The sequence below is a fragment of the Mastomys coucha genome, unplaced genomic scaffold (assembly GCF_008632895.1).
Source record: "Mastomys coucha isolate ucsf_1 unplaced genomic scaffold, UCSF_Mcou_1 pScaffold22, whole genome shotgun sequence".
NCBI classification, from domain to species: domain Eukaryota; kingdom Metazoa; phylum Chordata; class Mammalia; order Rodentia; family Muridae; genus Mastomys; species Mastomys coucha.
In genome coordinates this window covers 226,478,842-226,501,260 of record NW_022196905.1, presented here as the reverse complement: position 1 = coordinate 226,501,260, position 22,419 = coordinate 226,478,842, and the positions used below count along the sequence as shown (strand labels likewise).

The following is a 22,419-nucleotide window of genomic DNA, read 5'->3' as shown; positions in this document are numbered from 1 at the left end:
AAAAAAAGAAAGTAGCAAACACACAACTCTAAGACTATGCAGAGGGGACAAGGGTCCACCAGGATCCATGCTTAGAACAATGGCACCAAAGGCAGAAGGCTAGGAAATAAAAACAACCAAGAAGGGAAACGAGAACATGTAGAATGTCTAGAAAAAGAAAGCAAATGGACACACAAGAAACACTCAAGGGAAAAACAGCACTTCCCTACATGGATTAAGAGAAAGAGCTACACACACACACACACACACACACACACACACACATTCAAGAAAAGCACTAGGCATATATGATTCAATAAGGCTGGATTAAAGAACAAAACTGAAAACACTAGGAGGGAGATATTCCTGAGATGAGGTGATACTGAAGACAAACTCCCAGAGATCTTTCTTTGCTTTCTGTTTTGTAAGATAGTCTTTTTACAATCTCTGCAGTTTACTGGCTGCAAGATGGGTGGCTGGGTAAAAGTGCTTGCCACCAAGCCTGATAACCTGAGCTCAATCATCAGGCCCCACATGGTGGAAGGAGAGCTAACACCTCCAAGCTGTCCTCAAGAGTGCCAAACTCTCTCAGTCCACACCCCCTCCTCTTTCTCTACATAGATAAATAAGTGTAATTTAAGGAAATCTAAAGGTTTTTTCTGTTTTGTTTTTGTTGATGAGGTTCCTCCATATGTCCCTAGCTTTTCTGGAACTCACTTTGAACCAAATTCAGAGATTCATCTGCCTCTGCCTCCTGAGTGCTGGCATTAAAGGGTACGCCACCATGCATATTGAAAATCTGAGGTTTGACTTCAAGATGGATGGCTATGTGTCTATACAATGTTAGCACAAAGAGTACTTTGTATTTTACATGTGCATATGTGTACAGTCCATGTGTGTGAACTCGCTTGTGGAGGCCACAAGTTGACACAGGATTCTTCTCTATTACCCTTCTCCTTATGTTTTAAGACAAGGTCTCTCACTGAACAGAGATCACTTATTTGGCTAAATGGCCAACCAGCCAGCCCTGGGATCATCCTGTCGTACTAACCCTCTTTTCCCCAGCACCAGGGTTACAGACACAGACTGTCATGCCTGGCTTTTCCATGATTGTCGGAGTTATGAACTCAGGTCCTCAGGCTTACAAAGCGGGCACTCTTGCCTACTGAGCCACCTCTTCAAGCCCAATATTTAATATTCTGAAGTTGTTTGGTTGGGTTTTTTTTCCTGATGTTATTATCAACAATGCCTTACCATGTGCCCAATCTGGCCTCTTCATCTAAAACCACCTGGTTCAGTCTACCATGATGCCAAGATTACAGGACCGTTCCACCACACCTGGCTGTATGTTTCATTTTAATTAGGTCAGTTGTTCTAGCCTCCTTCCTTCCATGGCAACAATCAATGACATCGAAACAGCAGTTTCCTCCTTCTTTCAAGAGTTTGCAATATCCTTTCTCTCCCTGGCTTTTGTATTCACACCTTCCGCTTCAGACACAGTTGCTGGTTAGAACTCTCATCAGGTTTGGGGTTATTAAATACTGAAGTAAAAAGAGCCAACCCTAAGGCTAACAGCTATCTTCTCACCTAATTTAAAAAATTACATTAACTACATAGTTTTGGGCCTATTTCCGATTACACTTAATTCTTCATTTTATTAAGATCTCAACTAGCTGAAACCAGCTTATATTTTTCTCAATTAGCAGTAGACTCATTTCCCAAGACAGAACTTTTCAATCTTCTTGCCAGCCTCCTTCCACCCTTCCCTACAGATGAATACCAAGCACAGCCTTCAGATTAGAGGTCTATGAATGAACTCCCAGGAGAGTTATCTGCCTGCAATAGAGCCCCTCCAGTAACATAAAACTCTAAGACCAACCTCCCCTGCTTACTGTCCTTTCTATGTCCTCTTTAGTGGACAGCCAGAGAGGCTACATGCTAAGCGGCGCCCCTGGCTTTCGGAACTACCTCCTAAACGGATAACAGAAGCCTTTAGGCTCCCCTCTGTATAACGTAAAAAGATAACACTGAACAACAGATGTAGCCTAGAGGGCTTATTTTTAAGATTTCTGAAAATTATGAGACTGAACTAAACAGCTGGAGAGAGGTAATCACTGAAAATCTGAGAGCCGCTGGGTGTAGTGGCATGTGTTTCTAATCCTAGCATTTGGGAGGTGAAGGCAGAGGCAGGTGCATCTCTGTGAGTTTAAGTCTAGCTTGGTCTACACAGCAAGTTCTAAGACAGCTAGGACTACACAGTGAGACCCTGTCTTGAAGAAAGAAAAGAAAAGAAAAGAGAAGAAAAGAAGAAAAGGAACCACACAAAACAAAAACAAAATACAAAAAAAAAAAAAAAAAAAAAAAAAAAAAAAAAAAAAAAAGAAAGAAAGAAAAAACCCAAGACTGCAGGTTTTCTAATAAAAAATAAAGACTAAGCTTGAAATTAAGGCACTAGAACAAAGAGATAGAAACTTCAGAAACATTTTATCAGCTTTCATCAAATAATCCTTCAAGAGCTAACATTATGAAATTCGATATTGCATTTGGTATAGTGAAGGGCCTACACAGTGCCCAGTGGGAGACCTCTCCGTGTCTCCTATATTAAACTCCAGGCAAGAAATTTGGAAAGACTAATGCAGAAAAGAAAAGCTTCGCTAACTCAAGGGTTAGCCCGTGTTCTCTTCAATGACAATGAAAACACACAGAATTAACTGTGACTCTGTGGATCAGGTCACTTAGTGATCAATTTATAACTCAATTCTGTCAACTTCAATGAGCTACATAGCCTAGAAATCAGTGACTTGGTTTCTTTCCTGATTTTGGCCACTTGGTTTAATGTTTATCAGTTTATCAGTGTTTATCAGTTATATTTGTCTTTTTTTTTTTTTTTTTTTTGGCATGTCATCTCAAATGCTTTCTGGAGTGAAGAAAGACATCAACAGAGAATTCACTGAATTGCAATTTTAAAAAGCTGGTACTAATGACAGGAGATGAACAAAACCAAAGGAAAAGACTGTTCATGTGGAGACAGGAAAATTCAAAACATGATTTAAGAAATAACAAATGGATTTTCTTAGATCCTTTCCCTTATGAAGGTAAGTGACTCACAACAGCCAATTGGAGCTGCCCTTAAGCAAATGATTACAGAGCATGCGGTTACTATAAGGATTAACACCATTAGTAGCAGGTACAGGTAGTTTGGCATATTTCATAATTAGCATCTCTACATCCAGTATCTCATTTAATCTGCTAAAGACTTTAAAACAAAATTTCTACCTTTTGTGTCTCAGGATCTATTAGCCAGTTCCAGGCACCAGTAGCTGTACAGACAGACACCACTATAAGAAGCACTGGTGAGAGATAAACACAAAATTAGTAAGCAGACACCCCCCCCATCCTTCATGTCTTGATACCACTTCCAGCAGTGCCTAAGAGACACAGCCAAAGACTGAAACGCTTGATTGAAGTAGATCAAGAGTCAGACTTGCCATTTAAGGAATTCTCTTCAATATTCTGAACCCTGGGAACTGAAGGACAATAGCAACTTCCTGCTTCTTGTTTAGAATTCATGAGAATGAAGAGTAATACAATTAAAACCAAGAAGCTAGATGGCAATATCTTTTTTTAAAAGATTTATTTTATTTATGTATATGAGTACACTGTAGCTGTACAGATGGCCATGAGCCATCATGTGTGTGGCTACTGGGAACTGAACTTGGCCCCACTCCGGCATCATTCACTGTAGCTGTCTTCAGACACACCAGAAGAGGGCGTCAGATCTCATTACAGGTGGTTTTGAGCCACCATGTGGTTGCTAGGATCCGAACTCAGGACCTTCGGAAGAACAGTGAATGCTCTTACCCACTGAGCCATCTTGCCAGCCCCTAGATGGCAATATTTTAACATAAGACCCTATGTTCAACATGAGACTTCCATTGTGGTTTTGGGCTGATTTTGCAGATCTTGTAAGCTCAAATTGGAAAAAATCCTATTTTCTAGTGTAAACACACAAAGGCTCCTTTCTGAGCCACCTAGGGGCCCAGTGGGTTCTAACTGAGGGGCTGTGCCATGCAGTCTACTGCTGCTGAGTTAAACAAAGGTCAATGTTGATGAGTGTGGAGTCACCAAGGAGCACACCAATCAGTACTGATTTTCTAAAGGGACTGAAAGAAAAGGACTTAAGGGCTAGTAGGAACCATAAAGGTTTAGTTTCTCCCACCGAGCTTTCCTACGTGAGTGTGTGTGTGTGTGTGTGTGTATTCACATGTGTTTGTCATGGTGCACATGTGAAGATCAGAGGTACTGTGGGAGCTGGTTCTCTCCCTACACCAGATGGCTTCTGGGGACTGAACTCAAGTAATCAGACAATACCTTTACCCGATGAGCCATCCTACCAGCCCACCCCGCCTTAATCTAAATAGATTATAAAGAAATTGAAGAAAAAGAACGAAAAGACACCAGGATTTAGCTAACGCACTGGAGCTAAAGACAGTTCTTTTATTTCAGTTACACTTCATAGATTTACAAATGGGGAAATTATTTTCAGAGAACGGAACCAGTAAAATCTTAATCACCTGGAATTTTTAGAGATAGGGTAATAAAAAATCATTTTAGGTATTTAGTATTAGAATCAAAATTATCTTCTCAGCTAAGAACAAGTTAGACTCAATCCCTTACTCTGTATCTCCAGAAATAGCTATACTATAGTACACAGGCACTTTTATATGAAATGACAGATGGCCAAGCCCAAAGGATTGGAAAGGAGCTCATATACATGCTTTTATTTCACTAGCCCACTAGCCAAGCTGTGGCACTTGTGTGAAGCACACGGAAAGTAAAAAGTGTGTTCATCACACCATGTCTTAAAAGACAGGGCAGCAGCTGGGTGGTGGTGGTGCACACTTTTAATCCCAGCACTTGGGAGGCAGAGGCAGGTGAATTTCTGAGTTCAAGGCCAGCCTGGTCTACAGAGTGAGTTCCAGGACAGCCAGGGCTACACAGAGAAACCGTGTCTCGAAAAACAAAACAAACAAACAAACAAAGACAGGGCAGGATTTTAAAAGGCTTTCTAGCCGGGCAGTGATGGCACACGCCTTTAATCCCAGAGAAATCCTGTCTCGAAAACCCACCCCCCCTCCAAAAAAACAAAAACAAAAAGGCTTTCTAGCAATGGTTTGGGAGCAACTTCTTTGTAAACAAAGAAAATCACTACTTATGAATTTGACCAATCAAATCATAAAAGGTGGCTACAGCTTCACAAAGAAAACTAATAAAAATCATTTAAAAGTCAACACCCCCAACTTCAATAGGGCTCTTTTAGTCCTGCAGCCTGAGCCAAACCTTGAATTAAAGCATCTCTTCACAGGGCTGGGACAGCTCAATAGTTAGAGCAGTGCTGCTACTGACCCCGGTTCAGTCTCAGTACACGGTAGCTCACAGCTGTCCTGACTCCAGCTCTAGAAGGCATAACACCCTCTCTCTGCCCTCCTTGGGTACTAGGCATACACAGGATGGTGCATACATACATGTAGGCAAAATGATCATACAGATTAAGATAAAAATAAAAATTAAATCTTCCAAAAAAGATGGGCCTGGAGACTTGCTCAGTGGTTAAGAGCACTTGTTATAAATATAAAGGACCTGGGTTTGATTCCCAGCACCCACATGGAGGCTCACCATCTCCTCAGACACCAGTTGCAACACTCATAATAAACATCTAAAAAAATTAACAAAAAAACCCTCCAAAACAAAAATACCATGCCTTTGTGTTGTCTCTATGGTTCACAAGAGAGCACGTCTAACAATGGATCTTAGTGCCAGCACTGAAAAATAGGTTACATCCTGACTGTACTTGTAGGCAGAAATTAAATCTCAGTAGTTCATCTTCCTAATACTAGCCCAAAGCTGAATGGTATAACACATTTGTGGTCCCAACAACTGGAGAAGCTGAGGTAGGAGGACCTAGGAATCGGGGCCAGCCTGAGTAAGGCAGTGGAAGGAGAAGGGGAAGAGACGACTTGGTCTTAGTACAGAGGAGCAGAGCGTTCTTCTGGATATCTTGTCTGTATTTGTTCACATTTCCCACTGCATGGCTTCCTTCCGGACAGTAACTAGAATTCATTCAAATCAGAATACTTAGGAATAGGCAGTACTAAGGTGAAATTCTTTTCTGGGTCAGGCTTCAAAGCACACCATCATGCTGTATTAAGGTACAACTAAGAAGGTCACTGAGATGGCTCATCTGGTAACAACGTCTGACAACAAGCCTGATGACCTGCATTTGATCCCCAGGACCCCACAGGCAGAGAACTCCCACAAGTTGTCCTCTGACTTCAACTGTGAATGAACTTGTATGCATGCACATATGAGCACAATAAACACGTATAATTTAAAAAAAAAAAAATCAACTACAGAAAGTGTCATAATCTTTGCTTTAAAAAAACTATGTAATTTTACATAGATATATCTATATGTATTTGAGTGTATGTATGTATGCTACGTGTATGCAGAGCCTACAGAGGTCAGAAGATTGTAAGCCACCATATGGGTACTGAGAACCAAACTCTGGTCAAGGTCTTCTGCAAGAACAGCAGTAAGCACTCTTACTACCTACCTCTCCAGCCTTACCCTTATACATATATATGACCTCTCCAGTCATAACCCTTATACATATAATTGACTGCTTTTTTTTTTTTCAATTTTTTTGTTTTGTTTTGTTTTGTTTTGTTTTGTTTTTCGAGACAGGGTTTCTCTGTGTAGCCCTGGCTGTCCTGGAACTCACTCTTTAGACCAGGCTGGCCTCGAACTCAGAAATCCACCTGCCTCTGCCTCCCAAGTGCTGGGATTAAAGACGTGCGCCACCACTGCCCAGAGAAAGTTACAAATTTTAATAAAAAATATGTCTCTTAAGGCTGGAGAAATGGCTCAACAGTTAAGAACACTGGCTGCTCTTCTAGAAGTCCTGGGTTCAATTCCCAGCACCCACATGACAACTTACAACCCTCTGTAACTCCAGTCCTAGACAATCTTTTGGGAACTGCACATATGTAGTACACGAACATACGTGCAGGCAAAACACCCATACACATAAAATAAAATAGAAATAATATTTGGGGGGTAGCTGGAGAGACAGCTCAGAAGTTAAGAGCACTTGTTCTTGCAGAGAATCTGACTTCAGTCCCCAGTACCTACACTACCTACAATCACTAGCAACTCCAGTTGCAGGGTATATATGGTACCTTCTTTTGGACCGTACAGGCACCAGGCATGCACTTAAAATTAAGAAATATGTATTTTCATAGAAAAATAAAAATTCAACCATATAAAACAGTCTCTCCTTTTAGCATAGCCAGTTAAAATTTCCTTTTTCTTTAAAAAATGATTTAGTGTGTGTAGCTGCATGCTATGTGTAAGCATGCATGCCATAGCACAGCACAAATGTAAAGGTCAGAAGAGAAGCTTGTGGAGTGGGTCCTCTCCTTCCCCCTTTCAATGGTTTCTGAAGATGCAACTAAGGTATACATGCACCAGAGCCATCTTGCTGCTCATAATTTTCTTAAGTACTTCTTTGTAATACATTGTCAACAGCACTTAAGTAATACATTTAAAAGTTGTCTAGCCGGGCGGTGGTGGTGCACGCCTTTAATCCCAGCACTTGGGAGGCAGAGGCAGGCGGATTTCTGAGTTCGAGGCCAGTCTGGTCTACAAAGTGAGTTCAGCACTTGGGAGGCAGAGGCAGGCGGATTTCTGAGTTCGAGGCCAGTCTGGTCTACAAAGTGAGTTCTAGGACAGCCAGGGCTACACAGAAAAACCCTGTCTCAAAAAAACAAAAAAACAAAAAACAAAAAAAAGTTGTTTAAACTCAGAAATCTTATAGCTTAGTAAAACAAGGACTTACTAGTCAAAAGTTTTAAATGACAGGGAGTCGTTCCTACTTAGGAATAAAGCTATCAACCACACTTCATTTTCCCTTAGAAAGCATTCAGCAACTTACTTCTCCAACGTCCAGTGGCAGGTTGCAAGCAATGAATATATTCAGTAAGTCTTCTTTCAAAAGCCTTGAGATCTAGGTAAAGAGAATTCAGTTCTCTACCTGCTCTTTCTAGTCTGAACTTGATAAGATGAAGTTTTAGATCGACAAACTCCTACAGGTCTTGCACATCAAATTACTTGTGTCATGCACTGTTTGCTTATAATGACAATTTTAAGTACACGACAAAAACATCACTTTTCTTTTATTCCAATTTCTGAAAACCGCTTGGTCTACTTTTAGAAGCTTGAAAACTGGTGTGCTAGAAGACCAGAACTTCAGCCAGAGCCAAAAGCTGAAATTGGGGGAGTTACAAATAAATGGACCAAAATCCAGTTTAATTCTAATTCTGTGGAACCGAAAACTTTCTGGTGCAACATCAAAATCCATGAGGTCTAATTGACTGCAATTATCCGATTCCCGCCCTAGCTCTTATCATTAATTGATGGCTGTGTAGTGTGGGCTTACTAGACTTCGGTACACAGATAACGGGCTGTGCAAAGATACTCTCTATCCTCCTCAGAGGGTTACCGGCGATCTTCCGGCCAGCAGCAGCGCGCCTACGCCTTGTGCTGTGGCAGAGCGTACCTCTGAATGAAGTAGGGTGTTATTCCCACAGAGGTGCTTTTTTTTTTTTTTTTTAAACAAAACAAAAACAACAACAAAACTTTGGAAGGCCAAGAGCACGTCCAAATTCCGGCAATTACAGAAGCCAAGGAAGAAATTAGGGTTACGGCTCGTTAGGCTGTCAAACAGAAAATGAATTCGCACTCTACAACACGCAAAGGCTCGTCAATGAAAAGGGGCCCCAGTCCCAGTGGGGGGAAGGCGGCACCCCTCTGCGGCCGTGCGTCCCGTGCCCGGAGCTTCGGCCCCGCCACGCCGCCCTCGCGACCTCCTCAGCCTGGGGACCGGACCGGACGGACGACACACTCTACCTTCCGCCTGTTCCAGCGAGTTCATGTCGGGCGGCAGGTCCGGTCACCGCCGCGGCCCGGTCCTCATCGCAGCCCTCCCTCCCCACCCGGCCGGCAGCGCCAACTCCCACCTCTAACCGCTCCCCTCAGCCCCTCCCCCTTGGCACCGCCCATTTTCTAGAAACATTAAGCTTATTGGGTATCTCTGCCAGACCCCTCAACTAAACTAGTTTTCTACTGGCTAATTTCAGCAAACGCCTTCGGGAAACCAGAGCTAGAGGTTCAGCTGGAAGGGTCGAGAATAGCTAGCAACCAGGCTGATATAGCCATGGCGCCGCCTCCTGCCTCGGGGAGGAACTGAAGTCTGTCCAAGCACACTTCATTTTTAAGTTTGGTTCCTTTCTTAGTTCTTAAAACAATGATTGAGCGCCCACTACCTCCTGGACAGTATTGTGGTTGCTAAGGAGAGATCACCAAGCTATCCCTGCCCTCAAGGAACTAAAGAGAAACTAAAATATGTTCAGCAGTAAGTAACTAGAAGCCGCCCCAAGTAGATTTCCTTGATTATGATTCCTCTTCTTTAGATATCCAATTCCTTAAAGAAGGATTACCTTCTTGGTTATTTTCTTCTCATGTCGTCCAATATAGTCATAAAGAATGCAAAGTATGTCTCAGTAACTATAACAAGAATATGCACAGGGTTAGCAAAATTAACATTTGATTAAAATGTCCTGTTTATTTCCTGGTGGTCATTGATTCATTCAAGAGGTATTTATTGCATGACGTGCTACGCATTGTGTTTGTCTCACATTACATTTACGACCAAGGTAGATAAGATTGCATTCCGGACAATGCAGGGTTTCAGGGACCAATAAACGTGCAAGTGAGCAACTGATTTCAGATAACAGTAGTTCTATGGTGAAAGCAACATATTAAAGACAATTAGAAGGAAGGATGTTTAGAAGTGTTGCAAGGACATTGGAGCTGAGAGCCCCAAGATGACGGAAGAGAATCTAGCCACACAAATCAGGGCTGAGAAGGTCTCGGAGCAGCACGGCCATGTTTCCAAAATTGATACATTGTGTGATTTACTCATCTTCAACCTTCCTCCTAACTCACTTATCAGCTCCTGACTGCTTTGTTTTATAGACTCCTCCACTCCTTTGTAGCACTTTCTAAACTTTCCCATTAGGGAGCCTTCTCTGGTCCAAACTCTTTACATGCATTATCTCATTTAAGCTTTTAAGACAACTTGTTTGTTTTAGAGATGGAGTTTTTCTCTGTAGATTACGCTGGCCATGAACTTGCTACATGAGTCCATTCTGGCTTCAAACTTGCAGTCCTCCTTCTTAAGCCTTTCAAGTGTTCCAGTATGAGTTGCCACGCCTGACTTAAAGGTGTGTATGTGTGTGTGTGTGTGTGTGTGTGTGTGTGTGTGTGTGTGTGTGAGTATGCGTGCGTGCGTGAGTGCGCGCGCGTGTACATGTGTATTTTGGTTTTGGTTTTTCCAAACAAGGTTTCTCTGTAAAACAACCCCTGGCTGTCCTGGAACTCTCTTTGTAGAGTAAGATAGCCTAGAACTCAAAGAGATCCACCTGCCTCTGCCTCTGCAGTGCTGGGATTAAAGACATGGTGCCATCATGCCCAGCTTCAAGATGTATTTTTAATTTATGGATCAAAACCTATGAGTCATAAAATATACTTAGTAGATGGTGACATTTTGATGTTTTGAGACAGGGTCAATACATATTCTGGCTGTTTTGGAACTCCCTATGTAGACCAGGCAGGCCTTGAGTTCACAGTGATTTTCTTGCCTTTGCTGGGATTAAAGGCATGCTACACTACACTCTGGTCCATAACCATTACTTTTAAGAACTGAGGCAGCTGAGTGTGGTGGTATTTAATCCTGGCACTCAGGAGGCAGAAGCAGGCAGATCTTCCTAGGGAGCTCCAGACTAGCCAAGACTATACAGTGAAACTCTGTCTTTTTGGGTTTTTGTTTTTCTTCAAGACAGGGTTTCTCTGTGTAGCCTTGGCTGTCTAGAGAAATTTGTTCTATAGACCAGACTGGTCCTGAACTCAGACAGATCTGCGTGCCTACCCCAAACCCCAGCTCCCAGCTGGTCCACCTACTACTGTTCCGCATCCCATACTTCTTCTCCATCCCCGCCCCACTGGCTGCTCTTGCAAAGGACCCAAGTTCAATTCCCAGCACTCACGTGGTGGCTTATAACTGTCTGTAACTCCAAACCCAGGGGTCTGATGCCCTCTTCTGTCCTTGAAAGGCACCAGGCATACACATGGTTTAAAAACTTATATTCTAGCCGGGAGGTGGTGGCGCATGCCTTTAATCCCAGCACTTGGGAGGCAGAGGCAGGCGGATTTCTGAGTTCGAGGCCAGCCTGGTCTACAGAGTGAGTTCCAGGACAGCCAGGGCTATACAGAGAAACCCTGTCTCAAAAAACAAAACAAAACAAAACAAAACTTATATTCTAAAAAAAAAAACCCTGGAACATCTAAACGTGGATAAACTCCTAGACACTTATAATCTACAAAAATTAAATTAAGACAGTACAAATAATTTAAATAGATCCATAACAAGCAAGGAGCTGGAAGCAGTAATTAAAAGTCTCCCTACACGGAAAAGCCCATGACCACAGGAGTTCTCGGCCAAATTGTACCGAACCTTTGAAGAAGAGAGCTAACAGCAAAGCTCCTCTAACAGTTTCATGATATAGGAATGAAAGGAAGCCTCCAACCACGCCCTGTAGAGCCATGATACCCAAATGCATGTTCCATAACACAGGAATAGAAGGAACCCTCCCCAAACGCATCCTCTAGAGCCAGCATTACCACAATACCCAAACATAGAAGAACACGACAAAGAAGAAAATGACAGAAATGTTTCCTTGATGAATTCAGGCATGAAAATTCTCAACAAGATCCTAGAAAACCAAATTCAAGACACCAAGTTGGTTTCATTCCCTTCTGGTATGTCTGAAGAAAGTAACAGTGTACTGAGTACTCACATACGTACAATAAATAAATAAATCTTAAAAGAAATAGAAAATCCTTTAAAAAAACACAGAAAAAACTCAGAAAGAAATCAATAGGATCATTTCAATTGATGCAGGAAAGTTCAGATAGATTCATAATAAAATCTGTGAGGAAACGAGGAATTGAAGGAACATATTTATTGTGTGACAGATCTTTCCTGGGAAGATCCAAGACTAGAGTGATCAAAAGTTCAGAAGACTCCCTCAAAGACAAAAATTTCAGATTCAATAAATAGAATCATTCCACAACGAAGTCCTTTTTGTACAATGGGTGTATGGTGGCCCTGGTACATTCCTTCCCGAATAAGGTCACCATCACCATGGTACATAGTGAGGGGTGGGGAGGGTGTTTGCTAGTAGACCTAAAAATAGAAATGTATTAGCATTATTATTAAATCATATTATTAAGCCAGAAGTTAGTGGTCGGGTAGAGAAAGCTCTAGTGACATATTTTTAGTCACCCAAGAAAGAGAACTCACATCAGAGCAAAGTGATGATTGTACCGAAGTCTGACTTGGTACCAAAGGGGCTTCTATTGGAATTACTAACAGAAGTACGGGTGAGGGATCCTTACAGGAGTAGAGATGGCTCAAAGCAGCAGCCATATTGCTGAAAAATCCACCCCAGTACAGACTCACATACTGCAGTGAGTGCTGAAGCTGTCTGCATGGCTGTGGGACTTGCAGACCCTCTGGGGAAGAAATATACACAGTCAGTAAGTAGTTGAAAATATGTTGGAAAATACCTAGCAGGGAACTAATTTGGAATTCTATTTCACTCCAGTCAGAATGGTGGCTATCATCAAGAAAACATGACAACATGTGAGAAGGGAATTATAAATTCTAGCCAGCCAGTACAGAAGACACACAATCTGGGTACTTTACTTGAAAACGTGTGAGAAGGGCATCATACATTCTAGCCAGCCCGTACAGAAGACACACAATCCAGGTACTTTACTTGCAAGCTGGAAGTCTAGATCAGGCTTGGGAGCTACTCTGACTTACATCCCAGCCATATGTCCCTGGTTACTTGTTGTTTCTCCTGGCCATGTGACCATGGTCCATCTCCTCTCAAGGTGGCTTTTTCTTCTCTTCTGTGTCCTTTCCTCCCTCCTTATCTCTACCTAGCACCCTCAGCCAGGTAACTAGAAACTCTCCTGCAGTGTGGAACTCCTTAATCTGCTCTATGCTCCCAGCCACCCTCCAGAGCCCTCTGGATTCGTGAATGAAACACACACACACACACACACACACACACACACACACACACACACACACACACACGTCAGCTTAATTTTTATATGCCTTGACTAGCTCAATGGTTGGGCCCTTCTAAAACCCCCCTCCAGCATTCCTGAATTAACACCTCATAAATCTATATTTTCTCTTTGCTGCCCTTGCTCCTTCTGGGTGGTCCCCTATTTCCACTGCCAAGACACTTCTAGGCAGCCCTTCCAGGGACCACTCTCCTTCTTGTACACTTTCCTTCATTCCAGCTGTTACTCCCTCCTGTTCCTTTACTGCATCATCTGCCCTATCCCTTTTCATGGTGGACCTTCTCTTCCTCCTTTTTTCCCCTGGGAACCCTGAAGTCCCACTTCTTTCATCTTGTCCAGGCATTGGCCATTGGGTCTGTATTAATTAATCAAACCAATCAGGGACAGGGATCTTCAATGTTTGGACACTCAGATTCCCAACTTGGGGGCCGAATTAAGACAGAGCATTAAAACCAGTTCCCAACACCCTCCTACCTCTACTGCCCAACCGCAGGCTTTAGCCTTTTAGAGACCAATTAACTTGGAGAACAAGATTCACACAGCAAAAGCTGGTGTATGTGAGCATGTCCTGGTCAGGGGCAACCAGATCTTGGGGACCGGTATTTAGCATCTGAATACATAGCAGCCCCAGACCCACCCCTCACAAATGTGTGTTGCTATGGTGTGGGGAAAGAATGTTCTTTACTTTTTACTTCTATGTTTATGTGTGGGTTTCTGTGTTGATATGTGCACTTGTGTCCTGGTAGCCCCTGTTCCCAGAGGCCAGAGGTACCCAGTTCTCTGAGAGCTTGAGTCATACATAGGTGATTGCCAGCCTTCTGATGTAGCAGGTGCTAGGTACCAAGCTCAGGTCCTCTGCAAGAGCAGTGCATGCTTTAACCACCGAGTCATCTCTCCATCCCCAGATGAGGAGGTTTTTTAATCATTGATTCTGGGAGCGTAAACTGGTGTAGACACTTTGGAAATCTGTGTAAAAGTTCCTTAAAACCTTGTGACGGAGCTGCTGTATGACCCAGCTGTGGTACAAATACGTAGTGGAATTTCACATGGGCGTACAGAAATTGAAAACATGTTTGTAAGAAGTTGGGTGCCACTGAAAATCATGTCAATCAAAATTAGTCAGACCTAGGAAGACAAACATTGCATACTTTCCTTATATGTAGGGCCTAGATTTAAAACAGTGGGGTGTTTATTTGTGTATGTGTGTGTGTGAGTGCATGTGTTTATGTGTGTTCTAGTCCTGTGATGTAATTAGCTGGTTCTGCCTTCAACACTTCAAAAATCCAGGCATGTCTCACCAGCTCTCTGGCTGCAACTGGTTCCCGGCATTGTAGATCCCATTAATACAAGGACCTCTACTCCATTTCCTGTTTCTCTGCTCTTTTCTTTATATTTTGTGCTTTGCCTGCTTCATGCATGTCTGTACACTGTGAGTGTGTGTGTGGGGGGGCATGCATGTGCATATGTCTGGTGCCCAAGGAAGCCAGAAGAGGGCATTGGATTCCCTTGTATTGAAGTTAAGCCAAGTTGTGAGCCACCATGTGGGTGCTGGTAACAGAGCCCACATCTTCGGTAGGAACAGCACAAGTGCTTTGAACTGCTAAGCCATTTATCCCGGCCTCTGCCCCCTTCTCCTAACAGCAGTTTGCCTGACATAAAAAGATAACTTTACTCAGTTCAGGACTCTCCAGTGCCTCTCCTAAAGTGACCACAACAATGCTCTTCATTCCATTTTCCTTGGCATCTCTACAGTGATGCTGACAAACTGCTTGCATAAGCATGAGTGTGGGGTTATTGGGTCACGAAAAACCTAACAGTGGCTACATCATTGAAGAAAGTTGACTCCCCTTGCCCCAGCAACCATTCGGTGTCAACCATTCGGTTTCAGCAAGTGAGCTTCATGGGCTCCCCACCCCACCTCACGCCCCTGCTCCCTTCCATGCTGGAATGCTGACAGCTTTGATCTAGTGGAGGGACCCACAGCTTCCATGTCTTCCCAAGTGTGGCACTGAGCCAACATGCAGAAGACAGTTTCATTTCCTCCAGCTCTAGTATTCTTTCTGCCTCCTCTTCTTCAGTGGCCACTGAGCCCCCAGGTGTGGAGAGATGTCCTCTTTGCTTCTGGGCACTCAACAGTCACTTACTCTCCGATTTTGGACCAATGAGCCTCTGCATTACTCACTGCCGAGTGAGGAAAGAAGCTTCTCTCATCAGAGTCTTGAGCTGACAAACTGCTCGCATAGGCATGTGGGTTCTCTGTTTTGTTTTTGTTTTTGTCTTAAAGACTTATTTATTTCATGTGAGTACACTGTCTCTGTTTTCGGACACACCACAAGAGGGCATCAGATCCCATTACGGACGGTTGTGAGCCCCCATGTGGCTGCTGGGAGTTGAACCCAGGATCTCTGGAAGAGCAGTCTGCGCTCTTAACAGCTGAGCCATCTCTCCAGCCCAGGGTCCTCTGGTTTTTAACAACATTGTTTTACATTCACGATATGAAAAGGGTCTTTTGTCCTAGATGAGTTCTTGGATATGTATGAAGATGTGTGGTTTGACTGAGGCTTTCCACATACCATGAGCATTGATGTGGTTTTACTTTTTGGCTTATGCTTATTAAGATTCAGATGCCATCTGGACCTCTTGTGTTGGCTGCTGATTGTATAAGGTTACAGTGTGAATTCTTTGGTATTTAACAAACTGATTCTGAAGCTTCCCCTGTTTTGCTGACCCTACAGAAGCAGCTCTCCTTTCCATATGCAGAATTCTTTTCTTTTCTTCACTGGAAAGTCTCTGTGCTGTGTCTCTGCTCCGGGTGCGTTACTATGAATTTGTTTGCTTATTACTTTCTGGGGGACTTCTATTTAGACTTTATTTTTTGACATTATTTTAAATTACATACATGTGTGAGTGTCTGAATGTGGTGGAGATGTGTGCTGGGGACACGGAAGACGAATGAGTTCAGGTGCCACTGTCCAGTCTCTGGTGTCTGTCTGCTCAGGAGAGGTGAGTATTTGTTGAGCAGGCAGGGTCTTATCTGATACATGCCCTGTTTATTTATGAAGACCCCTGCAAGCGGGTCTTGCAGACTCTTCCACAAGTCTTCATCCTGAGACATACCCTACAACTGGGATTCTGAGAGCCTCCATTCAAAGCCTGGGCCCTCTGCTACTCCTCTCAAGAACGTTGCCTCCTTTCCCATTCTGTGGGCTTCAAACCCATTTCTCCTTTGTTTAAATTCTCTCTGTCACAGCCTCCCCAGTACTCTGTGGACAGTGCTTCTTGGCTAAGTCTGTACCTCCTTTGGTATAATTAGGAGTTGCTATGGCACGAGTTCCAAGATCTGCTCTTTCAAGTGAGTCTCTGGTCTCCAGCACAGACTGAATGATTCCTGCAGCTGGATGACAGCCTTACACAATCTGGCTGCTCTGTGGTAATTGAATGCCAGCAAGAGTTCTTTGATTCAAGCCTGTCTGTTTGGGAGGGACATTTTCTAATTTGAATGGACCTCGCTGTTCTCTCCAGGACAGCTTATCCCAGGAGGCAGAGGCAGGTGGATCTCTGTGAGTTTGAGGCCAGCCTAGTCTACAGAGCAAATTTCAGGACCGCCGGCGCTACATAGAGAAATCCTGTCTGTTCCCCGCAAGACTTATTTTTAAGACTTATTTATTTTCATTTTACATGTATGGGTGTTTTGCCCCCATGTATGTCTATGTGCTATATGCTTGCAGTGTTCCAAGAAGCCAGAAGAGGGCATCATCAGGTTGAGCTTCCACAAGGGCCCTGGGATTCAAACCTGGGGCCTGTGGAAGAGCACCCAGTGCTTTTAACCACTAAGCCATCTCTTTAACCTTATATTGAATATTTTTCTAAAAAATTAATGGCTGCGTGTATTTCTTCTTTTGAGAACTGTCCAGATAATTTGGCCTGTTATTAATAAGCAGGTTTGTTTCTTTGGTTTTTAAATATGTAAAGTTCTTTCTATATTCTAGCTATTTCCCCTTTGTTTGAGGTCTGTCTGGCAAAGATTTTCCCCACTCTGTTGGCTATCTGCTCATTCCATTGATGGTTTCTTCCATGGTGGAGAGCTTTTAAGTTTATGTCTATTCTTTGGCTGTTTCCTGTATTGTTGAGGTTGTACTCAGTAATTTTTTTTTTTTTTTTTTTTTGCCTATACTGCTATCCTGAGATGTTACCTACTGTTTTCTTCTTAGCAATTTCAATGTTTCTGGTTTTAAAAAAGATCTCGGGGGCTGGAGATATGGCTCAGCGGTTAAGAGCACTGACTGCTCTTCCAGAGGTCCTGAGTTCAATTCCCAGCAATCACATGGGGGCTCACAACCATCCCTAATGAGATCTGAGGCCCTCATCTGGTGTGTCTGAAGACAGCCACAGTGTACTTACATATAATAAATAAATAAATCTTAAAAAAACAAAAAGGATCTCTGACTTGTCTGAGTTGGATTTTGTGCACTGTGAGTCATGTGGGTCTAATTTCATTTTTTTTTTCCAAGACAGGGTTTCTCTGTGTAGCTCTGACTGTCCTGGAACTCACTCTGTAGACGAGGCTGGCCTCAAACTCAGAAATCCGCCTGCCTCTGCCTCCCAAGTGCTGGGATTAAATGTGTGCACCACCACTGCCCAGCCTAATTTCATTCTTGTACAAAGGATAGCCAGTTTGCCAGTGCTATTTGTAGAAAAAGGTGTCTTTTTTCCACGACATGTTTTTGACATTTTTGTCAGAAACTACATGTTCGTAGCTGTGAGTTTATCTTTCTGCTGTGTCCGGGTCTGTTTTTTTGTGTCTGGTCTATGTTGAGGATATCTCAGTTTTTAGGAGTGGTGGGGAAAAGCCACATGATTGCCTCAACTGCTGCAGAAAAACACCTGATGGTGTTAGGGCTCATGAATCACTGAAGGAAGACCCCAGACTCAAATGGTATGCAAGAACAATGAGCATTTATTTTGCAGAAATAACCAGAGTGTTGGTGTTACCACCAAATCAAAATGGTGACGACCCCAGACAAAGGTGCACAGGCCTTCTTACAGGGAACCTGGGGGTGGGGACACACTCTCTAGAAGGATTAGATAATCTCTAATGTGATTGGTAGGGACCAAAGCCCTGACGCTTGTACAATTTTGAATGGTCACTATGTTAGGGTTAGGTAATTGTGTTGGTTTGTATATGCTAAACCCAGGTAGTGGCACTATTAGAAGGTGTGTCCCTAAAATAATTTAAAATAAATAAATGAATAAATAAATAAATAGAAGGTGTGGCCCTGTTGGTGTAGATGTGTTTCTGTGGGTGTGGGCTATTAGATCCTCATCCTAGCTGCCTGGAAGCCAGTCTTCCACTAACAGCTTTCACATGAAGATGTAGAACTCTCAGCTCCTCTTGCCTGGATGCTGCTCTGCTCCTACCTTGATGATAATGGACTGAACCTCTGAACCTGCAAACCAGCCCAATTAAATGCTGTCTTTCATAAGACTTGCTTTGATCATGGCATCTGTTCACAGCAGTAAAACCCTCACTAAGACACTCATCTAAAAAGCTCCTTGATAAGTGCCAGGATGCTTGTTGGACTGCATTCCTGCATCCTGAATGATTAACCATTGTATGGGCTGCCCAGCACAGATGGCCTATCCTGGGCTAAGACATCTCTCATTCATGTGGCTCTGTTCACACTGTTTCTCAGGTAGGGGATTTTATTGTCTTGCTCCTGGATTTTGGGGTCTGCTGCTGGAGACTTATGGCCTCATTTCTGAGTGGAGACAAAAATGGAATAAATGGACCCTTTCAACAGTAATCTAACAATGTTTCAAAAACAGGAAACAAAAACAAAGTACTGGGCCTGCAAGTTGGCTCAGAGTGTAAAGTCACCTTACACAGCTTAGGCATAGTGCTGCTTTTCATCACAGTTTTACCACAGCAGCAGAAGATAACTAATGCAGTAGGAATAGAACGGAGGGAGGGTACATCCCTTGTCATGATCAAGGGCGTATATACAACTACATATCTTGGTGAACGTCTACAAGCTTTCATCCAACAGGGAAAAGAGAAGAGTTACTACTGTTTTTTTGTTTTGTTTTGTTTTGTTTTTGTTTTTGTTTTGGTTCTTTTGAGACTGGGTTTCACTGGCTGTCCCTGGCTGAGACTGTTCCTGGCTGTCCTGAAACTCAGAGATCTGTCTGCCTCTGCCTCCTGAGTGCTGGGATAAAGGCGTACACCACCTTTATCCTAGGTTTTTACTTTTTATTTTTGTTTGTTTTTTTGTTTTTTACGAGACCGAGTTTCTCTATATAGCCCTGGCTGTTCTGGAACTCACTCTGTAGACCAGGCTGGCCTTGAACTCAAAAATCTGCCTACCTCTGCCTCCCAAGTGGTGGGATTAAAGGTGTGTGCCACCACTGTCCAGGTCTATGATTCTACTCTCAACATACTAAAAAGTTATTGATGTGCCTAGGTCTTTCTCTACATGCATATCTATGCACCATGTGCATGCCTGGTGCCCAGGGAGGTCAAAAGAGGTCATTACAGATGATTGTGAGCCACCCTGTGAGCGATGGGACTAGAACAGCCCAGTTCTTAAACAACCAGAGCTTTAACCACTAACCTATCTCTCCAATCCCTACTCTCACCATTTTTGTTCAACTTTGTGCTGGAGGTGCAAGCTGGGGCAGTTAGATTGAAGAAGGAGGAGGAGGAAGAGGAGAAGAAGGAGAAGGAAGAAGAAGGAGGAAGGAAGGAAGAAGGAGGAAGAGGAGGAAGAAAAGGAGGAAGAAGAGGAAGAGGAGGAGGAGAAGAGGAGAAAGAGGAAGAGAAAGAGGAGGAGGAAGAAGAGAAAGAAGGGGATAAGAAAGAAAGGAAGGAAGAAGAAAAGAAAAAAAAGGAAGAAAAGAAGGAAAGGAATTAGGTCAGAAAGTAAGAAGCAAAATGTAGCTGATGTGATCCTGGATATAAAATGATAAACACACCAATAAATAATTAGAATTAGCAAATAATTTAGGATGGTGAAATACAAGATCAATGAAAACAAATAGTATCTAGCTGTGTAGAGCAGGTTGGTTTCAAATTTATAGATTTAAACCTGTCGATCTTCCTGAGTAGTGCTGGGGTTAAAGGCCTGCAGCACCACTCCTGGTTTATAAAAAGCTTTTTGCTGGACAGTGCTGGTATGGCCTTTAATCCCAGGTACTCAGGAGGCAGAAGCAGAAGCAGAGGCAGGCAGATCTCTGTGAGTTTGAAGTCAGCCTGGTTTACAGTGTGAGTTCTAGGACAGCCAAAAATACACAGAAACCCAGTTTCTGTGTGTGTGTGTGTGTGTGTGCATGAGTGTGTTGTGTGTTTGTGAGTGTGTATGTGTGTGTGCATGAGTGTATGTGTGTGTGTGAGTATGTATGTGTGTGTGTGTGCACGCGCGCGCATGTGTGTACTCTCTGGGGATTACTCATTGTAGGCAAACACCACTGAACTACAGGCCCAACTCTATCTTTTATTATACGTTTTTTGTATATGTATTTATTTATGTATTTAAAAATATTTGGTGGGCAGTGGTATTGCACACCTTTGATCCCAACACTCAGGAGACAGAGGCAGGAGGATCTCTGAGTTTGAGGCCAGCCTAGTCTAAGAATTCCAGGATAGCCCCTGGGATACACAGAAACCTGGTTTCAAAAAAACAAAAATGTTTTTTTTTCACACACACACACACACACACTTATACGAGCACCACATGTGTACCTATAGAGATTAGAAGAGGGTATTCTCTGGAACTAGGGTTATAGAAACTTGTGATCCTTGTACTAAGTAGGTGCTGGGTCCTCTGCAAGAATAGTAGGTGCTCTTAACCAGGGAAGCACTCTTCTCTCTCCACCCGGGACCCCACACGCACTGGTATCAGAAGTTCTGCCTTAACTCTTCACCCAACTGTATTGATCAGCTCTTTATTAACCAATCATTGATGGAGAACAATCTTTTACAAAATGCTGAGTCAGGATTAACCAATCATTGATGGAGAACAATCTTTTACAAAATGCTCACTCAGGAAATGCTTCATAATAACTACCAAAAAAATCCACACTGCGGATACAGAAACAGCATTGGAATACGCTGTGCAGAAAAACAGTTCCCTACACTGCCAGGCTGTTTCTTTCTTTTTGACTTTATCCCTATCGTCAATTATTGTTTTTGTTATTATTATTATTGTTATTATTATTATTATTATTATTACTTTGACCTTATGTCTCCCAGGCCGACCTCAGAATCGCTGTGTAGCTGAGCATGGACTTGAGGGGTCTCCAGGCCTCTCCAAAGTGCTGGGATTACAGGTCTGTGCCCCTACAGCCAGTTTATGTACTGCAGAGGACTGAGCTCTATATGTGCATGCCAAGCCAGCACTCTTCCAGCTAAACCTATCCCCAGTCCTGTTCCCCAGCCTCACTCTTTTTGTTTTTTGTGACTGTACTCTAAGCTGGCCTGGAACTCACTGTGTAGCCCTGTCTGTTTTGAACTTGTGATGCTCCTGGTTGGGATTATACATATGTGTCACCATGCCTGGCTTTTCTTTCTTTCTTCCTCTTAAGAATCATGAATGGGCTGGGTGGTGGTGGCACACCCCTTTAATCCTAGCACTTGGGAGGCAGAAGCAGGTGGATTTCTGAGTTCGAGGCCAGCCTGGTCTACAGAGTGAGTTCCAGGACAGCCAGGGCTACACAGAGAAACCCTGTCTTGAAGAAAAAAAAAAAAAAAGAAGAATCATGAATGAATGGAGTCATAGTTTACTACTTGAGTGTATGCTGCTTTCTTTATTAAGGCATGGATATCTTTCCCACTTGTGCTTGAGTAGATATTTAATGAGTCCCCAAGTGATAGGCATTAATTCCTAAAAATAGTCCACTATTATAAACAAAGATGAAAATGAATTGCATTTGTCAGGGTTCTCCAAAGAATGCAACAAATTGTGTGTGTGTGTGTGTGTGTGTGTGTGTGTGTGTGTAAAAAGAAATCGCTTATATGTTTGTGGAGGCTCATGTGTTTAGAGTCCTGAGGGCAGCTCTCAGGTCGCAGACTCATGGAGAAGCCAACCTTCTTGGAGTTCAGATGTGAAAGCCTTTTAGAAGCTCCCCTTTTCCTTTCTTCCTTCCTTCCTTCCTTCCTTCCTTCCT

At 43.0% G+C, this 22,419-nt stretch overlaps 1 protein-coding gene across 2 annotated transcripts in view; it reads right to left on the bottom strand.

The window, feature by feature from the left end:
- The window catches only part of Cnep1r1 (CTD nuclear envelope phosphatase 1 regulatory subunit 1), a 15,356-nt gene extending 6,293 nt beyond the window's left edge, over positions 1-9,063 (bottom strand). The window contains exons 1-3 of one of the 2 annotated variants that reach the window (XM_031340754.1): positions 8,947-9,063; positions 7,973-8,044; positions 3,256-3,329 (exon numbers count right to left, since the gene is read on the bottom strand). In XM_031340754.1, the coding sequence (XP_031196614.1) occupies positions 3,256-3,329; positions 7,973-8,044; positions 8,947-8,971 (171 nt within the window). In that variant the 5' untranslated portion in view covers positions 8,972-9,063. The remainder of the gene's footprint in view (positions 1-3,255; positions 3,330-7,972; positions 8,045-8,946) is intronic. The other variant, XM_031340755.1, reaches the window with a different exon arrangement.
- Between the last annotated feature and the right edge of the window lie 13,356 nt (positions 9,064-22,419).